The sequence below is a fragment of the Hermetia illucens genome, chromosome 4 (assembly GCF_905115235.1).
Source record: "Hermetia illucens chromosome 4, iHerIll2.2.curated.20191125, whole genome shotgun sequence".
Lineage (NCBI taxonomy): Eukaryota > Metazoa > Arthropoda > Insecta > Diptera > Stratiomyidae > Hermetia > Hermetia illucens.
In genome coordinates, this window is record NC_051852.1 from 36,086,899 (window position 1) to 36,105,035 (window position 18,137).

General features: G+C 42.5%; 3 protein-coding genes across 4 annotated transcripts; all 3 read left to right on the forward strand.

The window, feature by feature from the left end:
- Positions 1 to 1,163: 1,163 nt before the first annotated feature.
- On the forward strand, positions 1,164 to 1,819 carry LOC119655352 (histone H1-like). The gene has a single exon (XM_038061204.1). The coding sequence runs from the start codon at positions 1,164 to 1,166 to the stop codon at positions 1,785 to 1,787; it is 624 nt and encodes a 207-aa protein (XP_037917132.1). The 3' UTR covers positions 1,788 to 1,819.
- A 6,825-nt stretch (positions 1,820 to 8,644) lies between these two features.
- On the forward strand, positions 8,645 to 9,539 carry LOC119655294 (histone H1-like). Its single transcript, XM_038061114.1, has one exon. The coding sequence runs from the start codon at positions 8,844 to 8,846 to the stop codon at positions 9,465 to 9,467; it is 624 nt and encodes a 207-aa protein (XP_037917042.1). The 5' UTR covers positions 8,645 to 8,843; the 3' UTR covers positions 9,468 to 9,539.
- A 5,548-nt stretch (positions 9,540 to 15,087) lies between these two features.
- On the forward strand, positions 15,088 to 16,351 carry LOC119655289 (histone H1-like). Of its 2 annotated transcripts, none has more exons than XM_038061105.1 (2): positions 15,088 to 15,750; positions 15,873 to 16,351. In XM_038061105.1, exons 1-2 carry the CDS (start codon positions 15,131 to 15,133, stop codon positions 15,997 to 15,999), a joined length of 747 nt encoding a protein of 248 aa, XP_037917033.1. In that variant the 5' UTR covers positions 15,088 to 15,130; the 3' UTR covers positions 16,000 to 16,351. The 2 variants fall into 2 exon arrangements, with proteins under 2 accessions (XP_037917033.1, XP_037917034.1); XM_038061106.1 differs by having other exon boundaries at positions 15,088 to 15,757; positions 15,873 to 15,938.
- The last annotated feature ends 1,786 nt before the right edge of the window (positions 16,352 to 18,137 follow it).

Sequence of the window (18,137 nt, forward strand, 5' to 3'; positions counted from 1 at the left end):
TAAGGCGTACTATCTCTTCCAGAGAAAAAGGGTCAATCCAACCGAAGTGGTTGCGAACTTCCGAAGAGCCACTAGGAAGAAACTGCACAGGAAATCGCGGTAACAAAAGGATGATTCCGGAAAGGGCATACACTGACCCCGTGTATTGGAAAAGGCATGTGGAGTAGAATTACCACTCGACACATTTCTTTACTTGGCACGATAATTATAGGAAGTATTTGCATTGCTTCCGATTCGTCGAGTTGAATGTGCCGGTTCATGTAGGAGAGAAAAAGGCTGAATGATGCTCTCACCGTGTAAATCCATAACTTTGTGTAGAGGTCAAAGAAATGAAAGGAATCCAAAAAGCTTGACACAGGCATAAAATTAACATGTTGGTGCAGTTTAGAGCCCCTCGCGAAATTAGCAGGACTAGACTGAAAATAAAAACGAATCCTTCGGACCTTCAACTATGTCAAGGGTGAGTCAAGGAAGTTAACTGGGAAATTTCCTCTCGTTTCCCAGGGAAATAAAATTAATTGATAAATATATAAATCATAGGCCAAACATCTAAATATTCCTAAAATATGTTGATTGTTTGAAATGTCAAAATCAAAAAAATAATTCATACCGAAAGTAAGCAGATACCAAAAATACTTGTGGGGGATCGGTAGGAACTCTCTACACTTGGGATGGATTTGCATGGTAAAGTAAGTCAGATAATGTTGCCATTTTTCGTGATTCACAAAGCCAAGATATTAAAAGATAGCTTGAATATTAACATTCCATTACACTTCTGATAGTTATTTGATAAAACTCTTAAAAACTTCGGACTACAACTAAGGAAATCATAGAAGTAGAGTGGCGATTTGAAATACCTGATAATCATGAATAGAAAGTTATTTGAATTATCATAAAATAAATGTAGAAATTTCTCTCAAATCTAATTTTAGGGGATTAAATAATATCAGGGCAACAGATAATTGTTGAATCTTAAAAATTTTTGAGGAACTCCAATAATTATTCAATAATTTTGTAGAATGAAAACCAAAATGTCGACTACCCTTCTTCGTGATTCTCATGAGTTGGTGCTCTCTTGGTAGATTTCGGTAATCAGCCATTGTCAAACTGTTAAGTTTGTGTTTACATTTGGAGGATTTATCTAGTATTCGAACCTATTCGCTATGGCAGAAGGATCAGCACCAGTCGCCGCCCCAGCCGCAGCCAGCCCGAAGAAAGGAAAGAAAGCAGCAGGTGGACCGAAGAAGCCGAAGTCAAAACCGACTCATCCCCCAACTTCTTCAATGGTGAACGCCGCTATCAAGGCTCTGAAGGAACGTGGAGGCTCATCGCTGCCTGCCATCAAGAAATACTTGGCTGCCAACTACAAAGTTGATGTCACCAAATTGGCTCCTTTCATCAAGAAGTATCTGAAGAGCGCGGTTACCTCTGGAAAATTGGTTCAAACTAAGGGAAGTGGTGCCTCCGGTTCATTCAAGCTCCCAGCTAAGGAGAAGACGGAAAAGGCGGCTAAACCAAAGAAGGCAGCAGCAAAGAAACCTAAAGCTGCCGCTAAACCAAAGAAGACGGGTGAGAAGAAAGCAGCTAAACCAAAGAAGCCTGCCGCAGCTAAGAAAGCAGCATCTGGTGCCGCTAAAGCAGCAAAGAAATCTGGAACTGTAAAATCCAAGGCACCAAAAGAGAAGAAAGCGAAAGCCCCAAAAGTAGCTAAAAAGGCACCAAAACCCAAGAAGGCAGCAGGAGCGACAAAGAAAGCGGCTCCCAAAAAGGCACCAGCGAAGAAGTAAATTGTGAATAGAGTCGATCTCAATTTCATTGAGGATTCCTCACACAACCCAAAAGTCCTTTTCAGGGCTACCATACATCTTTCCAAAGAGTAAAATTCCATATCCGCTTTGATTACATTGTTGCGAACAAGCAAATTCAGGTCCTATTTGCTCGGACGATAATTTCTTTACCCTGTGTGATGGTAGTCCCTTTCGGGGTCGCTGGAAGCCGCTTTTTTTGTTACGCACATTCAATTTGATAGAAATTGAAATGCCATTGAGTAACAGCGAAGTGGCCAATACTTTGACTGATCGATTTCAATCGCACGCTATCGCTATCCCGTGTGTCTGTCCTGCGGATGAGCGTGACCGAACGCGGTTACGGATTTTGCTTATTCGAGCGCTACAACGAAAGAGTAAGTTGATCCTCAAATCAGTGCGGCCACCATTAAGTAGATGGCGAGGCCAGGACTACTCTATTCTGAAATAAAAATTGTGGGTATCTAAGCTGAAATCAACCAAGGTTGCAAATCTGACGATGATGAATATAATTCATAAGAAGGGAGGCAGTCTCTGATGAAACCATTCAGCCGAACAATGTTTTTGAAAAGCTTATACTTTCTTAGCAACAGCGGTTTAAAGTTGTTTTTTATGCCTCTCATTGCCACCTTAATGAGTAGGGATTCTTGCTAAGCCACTTGAAAATATATACGTTCGCTTTCCGACTTGTCGACGCGTACTTCCGTCGTACGTGGTACTTCCGCTAACTCCGAGTTTCGAATACCTCCTTTGATGCGTTCACAATCATTTTATGGGCAGCGTACATTTGGTGTCCACTGAGTTGATAATCCAGAAAATGTCCTACCAGGCTCCTACCTGCCCTCATTGTTTCTTTTTGTGATTTTACTAAACGAACTGGATCTTTCAAAGTTTCTTTAACATTGAAGGTGTGTAGAGATTTAGAGTGGATAAAGAAGGATTAGTTACAATTGGTAATTCATTGCTTTTTAAAAAGCCCTACTTCTGGCCACCTCTGGTTGTCTTTATGCAAATATATATAAATGACAACGGACTACGGATTAATCAACAAGCGGTGTTGCACGAAACGGTTGTTGGAAGTACCTATTTTGCGCAGAAATTGGTCCACAAACGTATAGGGAGGCCAATATAGACTCAAACCACTATCTCGTTGGCATGGTGGTCCACGCTTGAATAATAATACCATCCAAAATCCCCTCTGACAATCAAGTGGAAGTTAGCATTGAAGTCATCCGTAACACCTGTCAACGACAAATAGAATTGCTACAAGAGGTCTTGAAGAAGAACTATCAACAAACGATCAAATCAAATGATCAGTCGCAAAAGAAGTGGGGACGACGAACGGGCAAATACTGCATAGCGGGGAATGCTGCACGTTTAAAGAACGCTGGCATGCATAGAGACCTACCAGGAGCTTAATAAAGTGGAGAAACGACCTCGCAAACAGAAGAAGGAAGTCTGGGAGAACGAACAGATCTGTGAACTGGAAAAGTACAGGTAACAACCGCACCAGAGGCTTTACCAATAAGTCAGCAGAATGAAGCTTTATACACCTCCATGCCCACTCTACCGAGACAAAGAGGGATATCTGATTTCTGGAGCGATGGATTGAGTAGTTTGATGAACTACTCAACAACCAAAATATCGGCGCGTCGGAGCTCCCGCCAACCGAAGACGATGAAGAAATGCTGCCACCACCAAACATGGAAGAAACAGGCCGTGCAATTAAAAACCATAAATCGCCAGGAGCCGATGGAATAACACCCGAATCGAATAAATATGGAGGGAACCAACTATATCAAGCGGTTCATCAACGTACACTCAAGATGTGGGACAGTGAATCAATGCCTGACGGCAGGAAACATCCCATACTTCAAAAAGGAGGATATCACGCAGTGCAACAATTATAGAGGTATCACGGTGCTGAGTACTATCTATAGGATATTCTCCTCTATCTTATTAGACCGGATGGTCCCATACACCCAGAACATCATAGGCCCTTATCAAAGAGGCTTCACTCCAAGCAAATCAGCAACAGATTAGATTTCCACTTGACGACAAGCGACAGAAAACTGTTAGAATATGGCCGTCAGTTGCAGAATCTATTCATCGACTTCAAGGTCGGTAAAACAGTATACGGCCATGAAGGAATTCGGTATTCCGACGAAATTAATAAGACTGACGGGCTGACTCTGACCAATGTGTGAGGAAAGATAAAATCAGCAGGATGACTCATCAACAACGGTCTGAAACAAGGGGATGCTCTATCTGCCTCCTCTTTAACCTGGCCCTGAAAAAGTGATTCGTGATATAAATGCAAGAGGCACCATCCTCTTTAAGTTCACCCAACTACTGGCCTATGCTGACGATATTGACATCATGGGAAGAACAACCCGAGATGTAGTCTAGTTTCATCCAGATCGATTAGGTGGCGCGAGATCTTGGCCTGCATATTAATGAAGGCAAGACGAGGTACATGATGGCAACGTCAGTTCCAAAAACCAAAGAATGAACAACATCGAATCGCACTGGTCAAACGAAAACAATAAAGATAGGATACTATTGCTTTGAGACCTTTGACAACTTCTCCTATCTAGGGTCGAGAATCACAACCGATAACAGCTACGATGATGAAATTCGTGTACAATTATTGACAACCTATTTCAGCTTATAAAAACTGTTTCGTTCGAAACGTCTCACTGTAGGGTCAAAGCTCTTACTGTACAAGACAATAATCTTGTCAGTCGTGATGTATTCCTCGGAGACTAAGTTCTTAGCAAGAAAAAGTGCCAATTCTTGGCCGCGTTCGAGAGAAAAAAAAACTCCAATGAATATTTAGCCCCCAAAATGAGAATGGAAGATCCGTATTCTACATAACGACGAAATCTATGATAAATACACGATCGTCAGGTTGCGCTAGGCACCCATGTCACTTAATCGGTATGCATGAGGATGATCCAACCCGAAAAGCCCATAAGGGCAATATCTATGGTAGAAAAAGAAGACGAAGCAGACCCTGCCTGAGATGGAGCGATGGTGTAGATTAGGACGCCAAATAGCTTTCAGGGATATATATATATTTTTTTTTTTATATGGATGGAGGTGGAAATCTTAGACAGACGCTGCTGCGCCAGGTTGCAGCAGTGTGTGGGATTCACACCCACTAAAGCCACCCCCACTCTTCCGCCCCTCCCCGCGGGACCACCGTGAAGTATTACTTCGCGGGGGAGGCTCTGGTTCGCTATACCAGCTCGTCCATGTCACGTCTCCGTCGCGCCGCCTTCCGAGCTCGATCCAACTCCAGGAGTTTTGTCTGCACCACGGCTACTGCCTCATTTACCGCCATCCAGTTTTCCTCCGACTTCAACATCTCTTCCACCAGGTTGGAGGGCTCGATGTCCGCCCCTAAGATGCTGTTCAACCTCCTTTTCTGCTGCAGAAATCTGGGACAATAGAACATAACGTGCTCCGGGTCCTCGAGTGTAGCACCGCATTCAGGACAGTTGGGAGACTCGTCCAACTCGAAGCGATGCAAGTACTTCCTATAGCCACCGTGTCCCGTAAGGAACTGTGTCAGGTGGTAATTCAATTCTCCGTGCTTTCGGTTGACCCATTTCTCGATGCACGGGATCAATGTATGGGTCCACCTGCCCTTGTCAGAGTTATCCCATCGTTGTTGCCACTTGCCACACAACTCTCTCCTGATGGCTTTTCGGAAATCCGCATTCACCTCGGCTGGATTTGCCTTCCGTTTTTCGTAGAGCCAGTGTGCCTCGCTCGCTAGAAGATCTATAGGGATCATTCCTGCGATAACACACACTGCCTCCGTCGACGCCGTCCTAAATGCGCTGCACACCCTTAGCGCAATTGGCCGGTATGCCGAACATATCTTCCTCCGGTTGACAGCGTGGTTCAACGCTCCCGCCCAGACAGCGGCCGCAGGATCGACCTCACCACTCCCGCGATGAAGCTTTTAGGGATATGGAATTGATACAACACTGGAATGTCTGGAGTTCCTTACTAAGGCAGGCCTAGACTGGATACCGGTTGTTGCACTGTCGATGATGATGAATTAATAATATGATAAATAACCAAACACTAAAGTAGAAACTTCCTGTCATATCCAGTCGACTACGAAGGTATGGTGAAAGTCATTCCAGACGTGTTCAGAATGCTAGGATCCAGCGGAGTCTCTATGAGCCATTATCGTACAGTGAGGATCCTCAGAGGGAGTGTTTGGTATCGAAGTGAAAGTGAATGAATAGCGGTTTGTTCGGCATAAAGATGTGAATGCAACGGGATAATTAATAATAAACAAAAAAATTAATTAAATTGTAAAGCGGACTTAAGAGGGAAATCGGTGAAACGTTAGGCTAGTGTTGTGATCGGGCATACAATGCAAATGCGTTTGAAAATAGAACAGAAAATGTCTTAATTAAGGCTAGTTGTAGCGAAGGAAAGGATCTATTTAAATACATTTTTCATATTTGTATATGAAATCGTTTACTTTCTTAAAAACATCTGAGTTGTTTGCATCTCAATCGTTCATAAGATGTGAAGATCTTGTCGTGTCGAGCTGAACCATCATTCAGCTGTATTTTAAACGAAAGATCCTGAGCATCAGTTCAAATCATTGATATGAGTAACATTTTGAGGAGTTGCAGTAGCGGTGAGGAAGACTATTGAAATAATGGCCTGAGAATGTCAAGGAAGGCTGGGAACCCAGAGGCCGTACCTCACAGAATATCTGTGCCAGAAGGAACATTGATCGAGGTGGTGATCCGTCGCGGATCCTCCCTTTCGCTCGCGGCATTCGGGTCAGGAGTTTTACGGCTCCACGCGCGCGGTCGGGCCGTCTTTTTTAAAATTTTTATTTGCAGGTTTAGCTCGCGTGTGTTATTTCGTTAGGTGCACACGACCCCCCGCTTTTGTTTAAGTACTTTTTCGAATTCGGTGGGGACCCACGCACCGGCATGGACACGTGAAATTTTGTATAATAACATGTGCGGGATCGAAGTGTTCGAAGGACCTCCCTTCACATTCCCGAGCCTGATTAGCAGAGAGGCGTGCAAACACGTGTCGACGCACCACTTCAATGGAGCATCAAAATTGCGGGTGGACCTTTACGGTCAATTTAGTCAATTTTTTTAAGATTTTTGGGGTAGCTCTTCCCTCTAGGTGGTCTCCTCTACTAAGAATGGCCCTTTCACCATCGTCAACTGTTTGAATCATTACAGTTACGAAACGAATGTAGGGCCGAAAGAGTGTATTGTGATATCAGATGCATCTCCAGGTTCCTTATGGGGAGCGATACACGATGAAGTGCTAGGTCTTTGCGTACCAGATGAGGCAAGGTTGATTAATTTTTCAGACGATGTAGCGCTGATTGTGATTCTGAAGCATTCCGAGGACCTGAAACCGTTCCTGCGATCAAATCGTGGTTGCGGATGGGAAAACTGTACTTGACGGAAGGAAAGGCGGAGCCGGTCTTCCAATAGCAGGAAAGACGATACTATTAACACCCGAGTTGGTGATCGACGGGGAGGTCGTTTCAAAATTGATTATCAAATACCTGGGGTTAAGGATCGTTCCCAAATTGACTTTCAAAGGTATTAGGACTATACTGGATATAGAGCCAGATCATTAGCAGTGATGAAGAAGACTAATATCGGAACTGCAGGATAGCACATAGATGAGGTAGCGTTTGTTATCTCCGAAATGATCCTCTTTATCTTCGAGCGGTCTTCCGGAGAAGGAGGGTGAATTCGTCCGAAGTGATTGAGAATTTTCAAAAAGCCACTAGGAAGCAACTGCATAGGAAATCGTGGTAACAAAGAGATAATTCCGGAAAGGGTCGTTGGACATTGAGAAATGGGCCGAGCTAAGGCATGGAGAGTTGGATTAGAACCTGACACATTTCTTTACTTGGCACGATAATTAAAGGCAGTATTTGCATCGCTTTCAATTGACCAAGTCGAATGTGCTGGGTCGTGTAGAAGAGAAAAAGGTTGATTGATGCCTTCTATGTAGAAATTCACAACTTTGTAAAAGACACTCCCAGAACTAGATGGGAGTTCAAAAAGCGTGATAGACGAATGAAATAAACATGTTGGTGCCGTGTAGAGCAGCGGATGCGAAATAAACAGAATTGGTATGAAGATAAATAACAACAAAACGAAGGTTGGCACACAACAAACAAAACAATGTAAAGACAACACCAAAAGTGGCCATGAGACAATTTGTCAGCAATTCAATGATTATCAAATGCTCTGAATTTATTATCAATGTTCTGAAAGCAAATCATTCAGTCGTTCAACTATGCCATGGATGGGTCGGACGTTTTCATAAAAGCTATCTGGGAGAATTCGTCTGGTTTAGGACGGAAATGTACATACTTGATTCATATATAAATCTTCGGCTAAACATCTAAATATTTCTAAAAGAAATTGGTAATTTGAAATGACAAAATCAAGAAACAATTCATATCGAAAGTAAGCCGATACCACAAATACCTGCCGGGGACGCAGGGAACTCTCTACATTTAGGCAGGATTTGCATGGTAAAGTAAGTCAGATTATGTTGCCATTTTCCGTGATTCATAAAGCCAACATATTAGAAAATAGCTTAAATATCAACATTCCATTAATGTTTTAATAATTATTTAATAAAACTATTAAAAACTTCGGACTACAACTAAGTAAAGTATAAATGCGGAGTTGCGGTTTGAAGTATCTGTTAATCATGAATAGAAAGTTATTTGAGTTGCTATAAAATAAATGGATAAATTTCTCTCAAATCTAATTTTAGTAGATTAAATAATATCAGGGCAGGAGAAAATCGTTAAATATTAAAAACTTTTGAGTAACTCCAATAATTATTCAAAAATTTTCTAGAATGAAAACCAAAATGTCGACTACCGCCCTTCGCGGTTCTCATGAGTTGATGCTCTTTCAGCAGATTTCGGTTTTCAGACATTGTCAAACTGTTAAGTTTGTGTTTATATTTCGGGAATTTATCTAGTATTCCAGCCTATTCGCTATGGCAGAAGGATCAGCACCAGTCGCCGCCCCAGCCGCAGCCAGCCCGAAGAAAGGAAAGAAAGCAGCAGGTGCACCGAAGAAGCCGAAGTCCAAACCAACTCATCCCCCAACTTCTTCGATGGTAAACGCCGCTATCAAATCTCTGAAGGAACGTGGAGGCTCATCGCTGCCTGCTATCAAGAAATACTTGGCCGCCAACTACAAAGTGGATGTTGTCAAATTGGCTCCTTTCATCAAGAAGTACCTGAAGAGCGCTGTTACCTCTGGAAAATTGGTGCAAACTAAAGGAAGTGGTGCCTCCGGTTCATTCAAGCTCCCAGCGAAGGAGAAGACGGAAAAGGCGGCTAAACCGAAGAAGGCAGCAGCAAAGAAACCTAAAGCCGCCGCTAAACCAAAGAAGGCGGGTGAGAAGAAAACAGCTAAACCGAAGAAGCCAGCCGCAGCTAAGAAAGCAGCATCTGGTGCCGCTAAAGCAGCCAAGAAATCTGGAACTGTAAAGGCCAAGGCACCAAAGGAGAAAAAAGCGAAAGCCCCAAAAGTAGCTAAAAAGGCACCAAAGCCTAAGAAGGCAGGAGGAGCAACAAAGAAAGCGGCTCCCAAAAAGGCAGCAGCCAAGAAGTAAATTGTGAATAGAGTCGATCTCTATTTATGTGAGGATTCCTCACAAAACCCAAAAGTCCTTTTCAGGGCTGCCATACATTTTTACAAAGAGTAAAATTCCATTTCTGCTTTAATTATACTGTTGTACCGCTTTTCGCCCGCGATAATTCCCAGGCTTTTCCACTACGGGCAGATGAAGTAGGGACTCGGAAGCGACTATCAAATGATGACTTCCAGGTCGACGTGAGCCGCTTTTTTGGTTACGCACATTCAGAAGAGTATTCCTAAATCTATTGCAGGTGAGGCAGATATTCACGTTGAACTCGCAGGACCTTGAAACCTTATTACTGCCTCGTTGATTTACTGTCCTAGACCTTGAGCATTCGTTGGTGTAACTAGCCTGTAGCTTCCATATTTAGTTTGGCTGTAATTCCATCGGCTGCTGGCATGGGTTGTTTCTTCCGTCTTTGGTAGCGGCAGTCACGGTTGGTGCGATAGTCCAGAGGGTACAGCTTCAGCCTCTACATTTCGTTGCACTGAGTTCGAATCCCAGTCGTCAAGGATGTCCGTGCTTGTCTTGCATATGTCTCGTTACTGTGTACTTATCACCTGCACAGCATGAATTGCGATGCTAATGAAACTGAAGCATGTTCAGAGTCTTTGTGGATGCCCTACATTCCCCTGAGGAGCTAACAGAAATTGCTACGAGAATTTGTGCGTCGTTGTCAGGTGTCGAGATCTATAGTTCGCCCCTATACTGGTTGCAGAGCAGTTAATATTTAACTCGTCGATCTAATATGCCCATACGGTTGGAAATCAGATTTCCCTCTTTGCCTCGGCAGGATGAGTATCGCTTTTTTCAGCCGACTTGTTGGTAATACTTCTACAGCTAGTGCGGTTGCTCCGTGTAGTTTACTGACTTGATGGTTCTCTCAGGCTTCCTATTTCTGTCTGTGAAGTTGCCTCCATACTCGGCCGATTTCTTGATAGGTCACTCCGCGTGCCAAGGTTCTTTGAGTTTACCGCATTGGCAGGTATGTGAAATCTTCCGTTCCGTTGCTAGTTTGAATTCATTTTCCAATTATCATTAATGATAACGCTCTTGAGGTAGTTGTCAAGATAATTTTTCGCTCCTTCATCTCTAGGACGTCTGTTAGCTACTGGTATTGCACTTCGCCTTATAGGTGTTACGGAGGACTGTGCTATTGATTGCTTGAGTATTCAGTGTCGCCTAATTGTCGAAGGGGATTCTCGGTGGTCTTGCTATTTGGGCTCGGAACTTCATGCCAACGAGGGTGATTAGAGTTTATATTGCCCCCCCCCCATATGTTGTGACATTAATCAAGGTTGAGAGGTATTGGCTATCAATTAACACGGAGTTAATTTGGTTGACAGTGGTCCCGTCATTTGAAACCATGTTTGTTTGTAGACTTCTTTCCACGCAAACCGGTTACTTTCCACAACCATTTCATGCGAAACTGCTAGTTGAATAATCCGCAATCCTCCTCACTCGGCAGCCAAAAGCATGATTTTGTCGTTGGGTCGGGTCGTCTGGTAGCGTAGACCCCTTCATATTTGTATCGCAAGCGCAGATTACATAGCCGCTTGCTTATGTTTGCAAAGTTGATAACAACCGGTTTCATTTTTGGCTGACTGCGAAATTTTCTGTCACCCAGTTCATAGTGAACGGTTTTGATTCTTTCAATGGCTCTCGTTTCTTACATTTCATATAGGAAATCCACGTAACTTGGTATATACTGCATTAGACACTTGACCCAAAGTTATTAAGCTTTAGGTTAATTTCTGGATAAGACTAAGTCGTTGGAGATAAGTTCTAGTATTAGGTTACATAGGGTTAATAAATTAAATGTGTCAAAACAGCATTCTTGTCTTTATAAATCAAAATCTATTGTCCAGTTTGACATTGTGCTGTCGTGTTTGAAGAACAGCTTACCCAGTACATCTCTGATCTGAAATTTTCTAGGTAAAGATGGCAATCCGTAACTCATCTCCTGAACTTTTCTTGCTTGCAGGATATGCCTCTGAACTTATGACGTGAGGAGAGCAAGCTTATACTTTAAACATGCGGCTGGCCCGTTTCCTGCAAGGTTGGTGTGTACTGGCTCAAAAGTACGTTAAAAGCCACGGACTTACACTGCACACCGTTGTCAGATATTATTGGCTCAGGGATTCTAAATAAATGAAAGATTCTTTTCTTTAAATATTCTACTTAAAAATGTGGTAACTACGAAATGAGTACTCGTTCTTCCCAACTACCAACCAGAAAACCCGTAATAGACTTTTGAAACCCAACAACTGTTTCTAACGCTCAGGACAGGCTTGTGCCTACTAAAATTCACTCAACTTTGTCGGTGAAATTCAAATAGCTCGAATTAACACAGCGTGCTGAACCCACAAGTTATTTAGACTCTATACTCTATTTAGACTCTCTGTAATCCGATTATCATGCCGCAGTTGCGAGGTGTGATGCCGTGAAGGGTTCAATCCTTGCGCGGGACTAAAAAGGCTCTTGGTTTTGACCTTATCGCGGACAAAATGATCCAAGAACTACCAATGTGTACCATCATCAACTGACACTCTGACATTCACTAGCTCAAAAGACACCAAAACCCAAGAAGGCAGCATGAGCAACAAAGAAAGCGGCTCCGCAAAAGGCAGCAGCCAAGAAGTAAATTGTGAATGGAGTTGATTTCTATTTCATTGAGGAATCCTCACAAAGCACAAAAGTCCTTTTCAGGACTGCCATACAGTGTTACAAAGAGTAAAATTTCATATATGCTTTGTTTACATTGTTGGGAACAAACAAATTCGAACCCTATTTGCCCGAGCGATAATTTTCAATCTTTCTTGTTCCCCTGCGGACAGATCCAGTATGGACACGCAAGCGATTATCAAATGATGAGTTCGAGGCTATAAGCCGCTTCTTTTGTGACGCACATTAAGATAATTCCTAAATCTACTGCAGATCACTGAGTGCAAGTACCCAACTGAGAAAAAAAACAAGCGAAGGTAGATTGACATACATTATGTAAAAGCCACTGTCTTTCCTGGGAAAGAGCCCAATACTATGGCTGATCGATTTCAATGCACGGTAGAGCTGGTCTCACCAGACGCTACCTTGCGGATCAGCGTGACCTAAAGCGGCTACGGATCTTGCTTATTCGAGCACTACAACGAAGGAGTAAGTTGCTCTCCCGTCATTAAGTAGATGCGGGCTCAGAGCTACTCTATCCTGAAATAAAAATTTTGGGTATCTAAACTGGAACCAACCAAGGTTGCAAATCTGACGGCTTTGATGAAAATAATTCATACCCTCGCCAACAGGCAAAGGAGCAAGGTAGCTTCTGATGAAACCGTTCAGCCAAACAATGTTTTTAAGGTGCTTACTCTGTTTAAGCAACTGCAGTTTAAAGTTGTTTTTCATGTCCCCCATTGTCATCTTAATGAGGTAGGCGAGCTTGTCGACCCATTCGAAATGATATCCGTTCATTGTGATTCTCTCTCATTGAGGTAGCTTTTCGCGTTTGGGTTATGTATTTAGTTTTCGACTTGTTGACCCAGAGTCTAAGACAAGGGGATGCTCTATCTGCCTCCTCTTTAACCTGGTCCTGGAAAAAGTGATTCGTGATGCTGAGATGAATGCGGGAGGCGCCATCCTCTTTAAGTCCACCCAAATACTGGTCTATATTGACGATATTGACATCATGGGAAGAACAACCCGAAATGTACAGTCTACTTTCATCCAGATCGAGCAGGCGGCGCGAGTTCTTGGGCTGTATATTAATGAAAGTAAGACGAAGTACAGTATGGTGACAGCGTCAACTCCAAAAATCAAAGAACGAACAACATCGAATCGCACTGGTCAAACGAAAACAATATAGACAGGATGCTACAACTTTGAGCCCGGTGACAGCTTCTCCTATCTAGAGTTGAAAATCACAACCGATAACAACTACGACGATGAAATTCGCGCACGGCTATTAGCAGCCAAGTAGACTCTCTTGTTAGCAGCCAAGAGAGTCTATTTTAGCTTACAAAAACTGTTTCGGATCGAACCTCTTACTGTATAAGACTACCACTTCTCATTTGTTTCTCCGAGACTTGAGTTCTTAGCAGGAAAAACTGCGAATTCTTGGCCGCGTTTGAGAGAAGAATCTCCCAAAGAATTTTTGGACCCCTACATGAGAATGAACGATTCCGTAGCCTACATAACGACGACACGTGGTCGTCTGGTTGGGGATAAAAACCGGCTCAATAGGTTGCGGTGGGTGGGTCACTTAATGCGTATGAACGAGGATGATCCAACCCGGAAAGTCTATAAGGGCCATATCTATGGTCGAGAAAGAAGATGGGACTGACCCTGCCTGAGATGGAGCGATGACGTAGGCCAGACAGATTTTTGGAATTTCGAATTGGTGGACTTCGGCGCAAAATCGGGATGTCTATCAAAACCAATTTAAAAGACTCCCGGAACTGGGAGGAGTCTGAAAAGCGTGACAGACGCATAAAATTAACATGTTGGGTGTTGGTATAGTCTAGATCCAGCGCTGCGTAATAAGCAGAATTGGGCTGAACATAAACATAAACAAAACCGATGTTGGCAACTTGTCTATCCGCTCGAAATATTATTTTTCCATCATAATTCTGCCTCATGGGAACTAGTGTTTCGCGTTTGCGACATGAATGTAGTCAGTTTTCGACTTGTTGACCATGAGTCTCAGCTCAGTTTCCATTGATTATATAGATGTGTAGATATTGCGAGGTCATACATATGGTGCCCACTGAGTTTGCAATCCTCACGACGTACTGCTGGGTTGAATTATTTCGCATTGTGGTTTTTACCAAATGAAGTAGACCTTTCTGATTTCCTCCTACGTTATAGATGTCTGACGATTTGGAGTGGCCAAGGAAGAATTAGTTTCAAGTGTTCTTTAGAAGCTTCGGTCGTTCAACTATGCCAAGGATGAGTTGGACGTTTTCTTAGAAGTTAATTGGGAAATTTCGTATCGTTTGCGAGGTTTACGATTAATTTATAAAGCATACTCCAAACATCTAAATATTTCTAAAATATTTCGATTATTTGAGATGTCAAAATCAAAAGATAATTCATATCGAAAGTGAGCCAATGCCAAAAATAATGTGGACAGACGGTAGAAACTATCTACATTTGGGAGGGATTTGCATACTAAAGTAAGTCACATGAAGTTGCCATTTTCCGTAATTCGTAAAGTCAACATATTAAAAGATAGCTTGAATATCAACATTCCATTAATGTTTTAATAATTATTTAATAAAACTATTAAAAACTTCGGACTACAACTAAGTAAAGTATAGATGCGGAGTTGCGGTTTGAAATATCTGTTAATCATGAATAGAAAGTTATTTGAGTTGCTATAAAATAAATGGAGAAATTTCTCTCAAATCTAATTTTAGTGGATTAAATAATATCAGGTTAGGAGATAATTGTTAAATGATAAAAACTCTTGAGTTACTCCAATAATTATTCAATAATTTTGTGAAATGAAAACCAAAATGTCAACTATCGCTCTTCGCGGTTCTCATGAGTTGATGCTCTTTCAGCAGATTTCGGTTATCAGACATTGTCAAACTGTTAAGTTTGTGTTTACATTTCGAGAATTTACCTAGTATTCCAACCTATTCGCTATGGCAGAAGGATCAGCACCAGTCGTCGCCCCAGCCGCAGCCAGCCCGAAGAAAGGAAAGAAAGCAGCAGGTGGACCGAAGAAGCCGAAGTCAAAACCAACTCATCCCCCAACTTCTTCAATGGTGAACGCCGCTATCAAGGCTTTGAAGGAACGTGGAGGTTCATCGCTGCCTGCCATCAAGAAGTACTTGGCCGCCAACTACAAAGTTGATGTCCAGAAACTGGCTCCTTTCATCAAGAAGTACCTGAAGAGCGCTGTTACCGCCGGAAAATTGGTGCAAACTAAGGGAAGTGGCGCCTCAGGTTCATTCAAACTCCCAGCTAAGGAGAAGACGGAAAAGGCGGCTAAACCAAAGAAGGCAGCGGCAAAGAAACCTAAAGCCGCCGCTAAACCAAAGAAGGCGGGTGAGAAGAAAACAGCTAAACCGAAAAAGCCTGCAGCAGCCAAAAAGGCAGCCACTGGTGCCGCTAAAGCAGCAAAGAAATCTGGAACTGTAAAATCCAAGGCACCAAAGGAGAAGAAGGCGAAAGCCCCAAAAGTAGCTAAAAAGGCACCAAAGCCAAAGAAGGCAGCAGGTGCAACAAAGAAAGCGGCTCCCAAAAAGGCAGCTGCGAAGAAGTAAATTGTGAATAGAATCGATTTCTATTTCATTGAGGATTCCTCACAAACTAAAACAGTCCTTTTCAGGACTACCATAAACCTTTACAAAGAGTAAAATTCGATTTCTGCTTCAATTACAGTGTTGTGCCGCTTTTCGTCCTCGCTGTTTCCCTACGGACAGTAGGGACCCGGAAGCGACTATCAAATGAGTTTGAGGCGGATGTGAGCCGCTTTTTTGGTTACGAACATTCAGAAGAGAATTCCTAAATCTATTACAGATCGAACGAGTTCTCAACTGAGGAAAAAAATCAAACGAAATTAAATTAAATTTTGTAAAATGGCTTACTTGAAATTGAAATGCCATTAAGCAACATATTCTGGGCGATTTTGTTTTGCAATGAACTTTACGTTGTAAAAATATCATGCTGCAACACAGATTCTATTCTAGGCTAAGGCGAGTCAACCCCTTCCCTACCTCCATCAGGACTTCTTAAATGCTTAAATCTGAAGCTAATGCTGGTCAAATGTCCCACCATTCAGTGGGACCACTCTCCTTCCTGGGACATTGCAAAATTCTTATGCTGATCGATTTCGATCACAGGGTAGAGGCAATCTCACCAAACACCCGGCCCGGCTTCTCTGCGGATCATAATGACCCAAAGCGATTACGGATCTTGTCGCCCTACAACGAAGGAGTTGGTTCTTAATTCAGTCCGGTTCGCCATCAAGTAGATAGAGCTCAAGAACACTATCCTAAAATAAAAATCGTGGGTATCTAAGCAAGAACCAACCGAGGTTGCAAATCTGACGAAAAACAATAATTTTCGAAAAACAATTTTTATTACACCTATAACAATACAAGTCTAAATTAACCTAACTTATGGCTTAAACTAACTTATCACTAAAGAATAAATTTGGAAATTCATGAAATTTTATCTGGAGGAAAAGTCAAAAAAAACCTCCACTCGTTAAATTTTTTTATAAAAGCAGGCGGGCGGGGAAGGAACTAGGATGTGGGTTGGGATCGGGGGGTTGCAAATCAGACGGCTTTGATGAATATAATTCATACCCTTGCCAAGAGGCAAAGAAGGAAGGCAGTCTCTGATGAAACCATTCAGCCAAACAATGTTTTTGAAAAGCTTACACTTTCTTAGCAACTGCGATTTAAAGTTGTTTTTTGTGCTCTCCATTGTCACTTTAATGAGTAGGGATTCTTGGTAAACCGGAAACTCATTCGTTCGTTCATTGTGATTTTCTCTATTTTATTTAGTTTTCAACTTGTTGACCCGGAGTCCCACTGCTGCTAACTTGTACCTCCTGGATACAAAGTACTAGCCGGATCATTACATCCATGTTGTTTGCGTCCACCACAATTTCAAGTGCTATCAGGGGGTTGAGACTATCTCATTAGTTGTGTCAGTTCATTCTGGGTGTTCTTTCGACTTTGCCTTCATTACTTATTTTTGTGGTTTTACCAAACGAACTAGACCTTTCGAATTTGCTTTGATATTGAAAACATGTAGAAACTTACAGTGGATAAGGAAGCATTAGTTGCAAGTGGTAGTTGTCGATTTTTTTAGAAGCCCTACCTTTGGTCACTTCAGATTGCCTTTATGCAAATATTTACCAATGACAACGGACTACAGATTATCCAACCAGCAGTGTCGCACGAAATTGTTGTTGGAAGTACCCGGTTTGCGGTGAAAGTGGTCCGCAAACATATAGGGAGGTCAATATAGACTCAAACTCGTTGGCACAATCAGGTGCAAGTGAATATTGAAGTCCTCCGTAACACCAATAAGGGATGGCATAATAGCCGCAGCTAGTAACGAAATGGACAAATGCTTCGTACCTGGTAATGCTGCACTTTCAAAGAACGCGGGCACGCGCGGAGACCTATCACAAACTCCACGAAGTGGAGAAACAACTTCACAGACAGAAAAAGGAAGCCTGGGAGATCCAAAACGTCTTTGAACATCAAAAATATAGGGAGCAACCACATCAGGGGCAAAATTTTTACCAACAAGTTGGTAAGACGAATCCTTGTACACCTCGATGCTCATCCTGCCGAGATAAAAAGGGAAATTTGGTTTTCGACTTTTGGGCATATTGGAGCGACGGATTGAGTACTTTGATCAACTGCTCATTCACCAAAATATCCAAATAGGTTGGAGCCCGCTATATAAAGACGACGGACATAAGTCGCTAAGGAACCGAACTGGTTAAAAATGGTGGCGACGAAATACATCAAGCGGTTCATCAGCTGATGCTCAAGGTGTGGGATATCGAATCGTTATATGTCTCATATATAAAACAGGAGATATCACGCGGTGTAGCAATTATAGAGGTAACACTTTGGTGAGTACCATTTATAAGATATTCCCCGCTATCTTGCTAGACGGCAT